The sequence below is a fragment of the Babesia bigemina genome, scaffold Bbigscaff_62140 (genome assembly GCF_000981445.1).
Source record: "Babesia bigemina genome assembly Bbig001, scaffold Bbigscaff_62140".
NCBI classification, from domain to species: domain Eukaryota; phylum Apicomplexa; class Aconoidasida; order Piroplasmida; family Babesiidae; genus Babesia; species Babesia bigemina.
Window position 1 is genome coordinate 1 of NW_012237021.1, and position 5,097 is coordinate 5,097.

At 52.0% G+C, this 5,097-nt stretch overlaps 1 protein-coding gene across 1 annotated transcript; it reads left to right on the forward strand.

Moving 5' to 3' along the window:
* Positions 1 to 138: 138 nt before the first annotated feature.
* On the forward strand, positions 139 to 405 carry BBBOND_0001250 (hypothetical protein, conserved; the record flags this gene model as incomplete). The annotated part of the gene is made up of 1 exon (XM_012914966.1): positions 139 to 405. The coding sequence occupies one exon, from the start codon at positions 139 to 141 to the stop codon at positions 403 to 405; it is 267 nt and encodes an 88-aa protein (XP_012770420.1).
* Between the last annotated feature and the right edge of the window lie 4,692 nt (positions 406 to 5,097).

Sequence of the window (5,097 nt, forward strand, 5' to 3'; positions counted from 1 at the left end):
CGAGAATCAGCTTGATTCGTTCCTCCTCACTTACACGGGTTCACGCCGCCGGAGGTGGGATCGCAGCCGAAGCTCACGTGCTCTGATATCATTTCTAAGCTGAAGGAAATTGTCAACGGTGGGCCTATCGCATCACTCATGACCGCCATGGACAATTTCCTCTACGGCATCCGGGAGCCATTCATCTTCACACTCGTGGCACTGTGGTCTCTCGCATTCCTCATCTTCGCCAACACGATGGTATACCGCCTGGACATACTCCACATCCGATCACACCTTATCCGCACCAAGGCGTCTCACCGTCTCGACGTCAAGGCCTTACTCACGAAAGGCCGGAAGATGCTCTCACTTTACAAGGACGTCGACTATTTCGACGAGGACCCCATTGGTCAACTTGTTCTTTAATAATCATTACCTCATTCATCTAGTCATTACTTGCCGTGTGATGGATCGCACTACAGCACTAGTGGTTAGTTGTTACTGCGACCTTTACGGCACCGTGGTGAGAGAAAAGCGTGACTGCTTCCAGGCACAACTATGCACATGTAGCCCAATTAAGAGACAACTGAATCAGGTAAGCTGAGTTGTGAGTTACCTGTGAGAGATGTCTACGGCATCTCACCTGGCCAGTGCTGTAAAACTGGGTGATTGATCATCAACGCAGGCAATTGGCGATGGCCATAGTAGGTGAGTTGCTATGTTGTTGCCGAGCTAGTAGTTGTAGTGTAGGCAATGTGAGTCTTTAGGCAATGGAAGCTGCTGCGTCTTTTATGTGATGGACAGTGGACAGCGTGGCTGCGTTGCATGGATCGTAACGGCGAACATGAGGAACGTATTAACCAATAAATGTGCCTCACATAGGCACTCATGTCACAAATGTGATGATATTCATAAGCGGCGGCAGCAACTTTATACGGTCTGTGATGGATGCAGTTGGCTGCCCATCTGGCACTGGTTAACCTGCATGCCACGGCCTGGATGGTATCAACATGCTTTAGCTTGGTTGTACTTCAGTTGTAATAGCTGCATAGTTGTGATGTGAGTGGCGGTGCACTGTATGGCCATCATCTTGCTGCTACCGTAGCGCCGATGGGAGACGGTCAGTGCCCTTGCTGCGGTGCGTGTTGATGAGTGGTTGGTGAGTGCGTTGCTTAGGTGATTGACATGTTTGCAGGTTGAGGGGAGTGGGAGCGGCAGTGGTAGTGTTGCAGTTGGTGACTTCGTTGCTTAAGTGATTGATAGTTTGCAGGTTGAGGGGACTGGGAGCGGCAGTGGTAGTGTTGCAGTTGGTGACTTCGTTGCTTAAGTGATTGATAGTTTGCAGGTTGAGGGGACTGGGAGCGGCAGTGGTAGTGTTGCAGTTGGTGAGTGCGTTGCTTAGGTGATTGACATGTTTGCAGGTTGAGGGGACTGGGAGCGGCAGTGGTAGTGTTGCAGTTGGTGACTTCGTTGCTTAAGTGATTGATAGTTTGCAGGTTGAGGGGACTGGGAGCGGCAGTGGTAGTGTTGCAGTTGGTGAGTGCGTTGCTTAGGTGATTGACATGTTTGCAGGTTGAGGGGAGTGGGAGCGGCAGTGGTAGTGTTGCAGTTGGTGACTTCGTTGCTTAAGTGATTGATAGTTTGCAGGTTGAGGGGACTGGGAGCGGCAGTGGTAGTGTTGCAGTTGGTGACTTCGTTGCTTAAGTGATTGATAGTTTGCAGGTTGAGGGGACTGGGAGCGGCAGTGGTAGTGTTGCAGTTGGTGAGTGCGTTGCTTAGGTGATTGATATGTTTGCAGGTTGAGGGGACTGGGAGGCCGTGGTACGTGTTGCAGTTGGTGAGTGCGTTGTTAGGTGATTGATATGTTTGCAGGCTGAGTGTACTGGGAGCGGCAGTTGTACGTGTCGCAGTTGGTGAGTGCTTGCTTAAGTGATTGACATGTCTGCAGGTTGAGGGGACTGGGAGCGGCAGTGTACGTGTTGCAGTTGGTGAGTGCGTTGGTTAAGTGATTGATATGTTCGCAGGTTGAGGGGACTGGGAGCGGCAGTGGTAGGTGTTGCAGTTGGTGAGTGCGTTGCTTAGGTGATTGATATGTTTGCAGGTTGAGGGGACTGGGAGGCCGTGGTACGTGTTGCAGTTGGTGAGTGCGTTGTTAGGTGATTGATATGTTTGCAGGCTGAGTGTACTGGGAGCGGCAGTTGTACGTGTCGCAGTTGGTGAGTGCTTGCTTAAGTGATTGACATGTCTGCAGGTTGAGGGGAGTGGGCGCGTCAGTGGTACGTGTTGCAGTTGGTGAGTGCTTGCTTAGGTGATTGATATGTTCGCAGGTTGAGGTGACTGGGCGCGGCAGTGGTACGTGTTGCAGTTGGTGAGTGTTTGCTTGAGTGATTGATATGTCTGCAGGTTGAGGGGACTGGGAGCGGGGGGAAGATGACGGGGATGAGTAATTGGGATTTCCCCTGTAAGTGCAACAACAAATGTCAAAAACCTAACTGTAAGTGTTGTCCCTATTGTTGCACAGGATGTAGCATATCAAGGTGTTTTCGATGTTTTAATTTGTCTTTTTTGCGCAAGAGTGGATTTCCGTGCTACTCTCCGGCATGTGTTGGTTGTAACACTGACAGTTGTCCATGTGACTGTTGTGAAAAACTACGCCCTCCCCTCTATTATCATAGAGCTACCGGTCAATGGTCTACGTCCCTTACCCCCGATTCCCACCTTTCTTCTAGTCTACAGCGTGTCTCCTCTTCTACTACCGTAACACGTTCCTCCAGCGGATCCAGTTCTGCTCACACCACGAATCCCTCCAAGTCTTCCAACCTCACCGTACCAATCATCATCGCCGCCGTCGCCCTCATCATCATCGTCATCTGCGCCATGATTTACTTCCGCATCCGGCCGTTCCACAGGGTGCGGTACCTACTGCGCAGCTAATCACAAAAACCTAACTGCCAACTGACATCTAATGTCATAGACAGTAATGATTGCGTTGATGATCAATTACATGGGCAGTGAGATGGCTACTTCCTTCCCTCCCTACTCCGCCATCGTCCCCGTCGCCCTTATCATCGTCGTCATCTGCGTCATGATCTACTTCCGCATCCGGCCGTTCCACAGGGTGCGGTATCTACTGCGCAGCTAATAACAATAACCCAACTGGCAAGTGACATCTAATGTTCTAGACAGTAATGATTGCATTGATGACAAATCACATGAGCAGTGAGGTGACTACTCCACCTGACCAATGTGTTGACCAAAGTGCTGACCAATGCCATGACCAACGTGCTGACCAACGTGCTGACCAACGTGCTGACCAAAACGCTGACCAATGTGTTGACCAATGTGTTGACCAAAGTGCTGACCAATGCCATGACCAACGTGCTGACCAACGTGCTGACCAAGGTGCTGACCAAAGCGCTGACCAATGCCATGACCAATGTGCTGACCAATCACCTGACGAAAGTGATGACCAAGCACCTGACCAACACCATGACCAAGGTGCTGACCAAAGTGGTGACTAATGTGCTGACCAAAGTGGTGACTAATGTGCTGACCTAGTGGCTGACCAAGGTGCTGACCAATGCCATGACCAAAGTGCTGACCAATGTGCTGACCTATGTGCTGACCAAAGTGTTGACCAAGGTGCTGACCAAAGCCATGACCAAGGTGCTGACCAATGCCATGACCAAAGTGCTGACCAATGTGCTGACCAATGCCATGACCAATGCCATGACCAAAGTGGTGACCAAGGTGCTGACCAAGGTGCTGACCAAGGTGCTGACCAAGCACCTGACCAAGTTGATGGACACGGCAGCGATGATATGGTTACGGCAGCGATGACATGGTTACGGCAGCGATGACTGGTCACGGCAGCGATGACATGGTTACGGCAGCGATGACATGGTTATGGCAGCGATGACATGGTCACGGCAGCGGTGACATGGTCACGGCAGCGATGACATTGCCACGGCAGCGATGACATGGTCACGGCAGCGATGACATTGCCACGGCAGCGATGACATTGCCACGGCAGCGATGACATGGTTACGGCAGCGATGACATGGTTACGGCAGCGATGACATGGTTATGGCAGCGATGACATGGTCACGGCAGCGATGACATTGCCACGGCAGCGATGACATGGTCACGGCAGCGATGACATGGTCACGGCAGCGATGTCATGGTCACGGCAGCGATGTCATGGTCACGGCAGCGATGTCATGGTCACGGCAGCGATGTCATGGTCACGGCAGCGATGACATGGTCACGGCAGCGATGACATGGTAACGGCAGCGATGACATGGTAACGGCAGCGATGACAGTGATGGGTCACGGCAGCGATGAGATGGCCACGGCAGCGATGACATGGTCACGGCAGCGATGACATGGTAACGGCAGCGATGACATGGACACGGCAGCGATGACATGGCTACGGCAGCGATGACATGGTTACGGCAGCGATGACAGTGGTGACCTAAGTGGTGATTATCATCCACTCTACATCGCCCCTTTATCCACTCCACATCGCTCCTTTATCCACTCTACATCGCTCCTTTACCCACTCTACATCGCTCCCTAACCCACTCTACATCGCTCCTCTATCCACTCTACATCGCTCCCTAACCCACTCTGCATCGCTCCTTTACCCACTCTACATCGCTCCCTAACCCACTCTACATCGCCCCTTATCCACTCTACATCGCCCCTTTATCCACTCCACATCGCTCCTTAACCCACTCTACATCGCTCCTTTATCCACTGTACATCGCCCCTTTATCCACTCTACGTCGCCCCTTTGTCCACTGTACATCGCCCCTTTATCCACTCTACGTCGCCCCTTTGTCCACTCTACATCGCCCCTTTATCCACTCCACATCGCTCCTTAACCCACTCTTCACCGCCCCTTTATCCACTCTACATCGCCCCTCTATCCACTCTACATCGCTCCCTAATCCACTCTACATCGCCCCTTTATCCACTCTACATCGCCCCTTTATCCACTCTACATCGCCCTTTTACCCACTCTACATCGACCCTTTACCCACTTTTCATCGCCACTTAACCCACTCTACATCGCCCCTATCTTCACTCGATCTCCAAAGAGAGCGGGGACGCCCC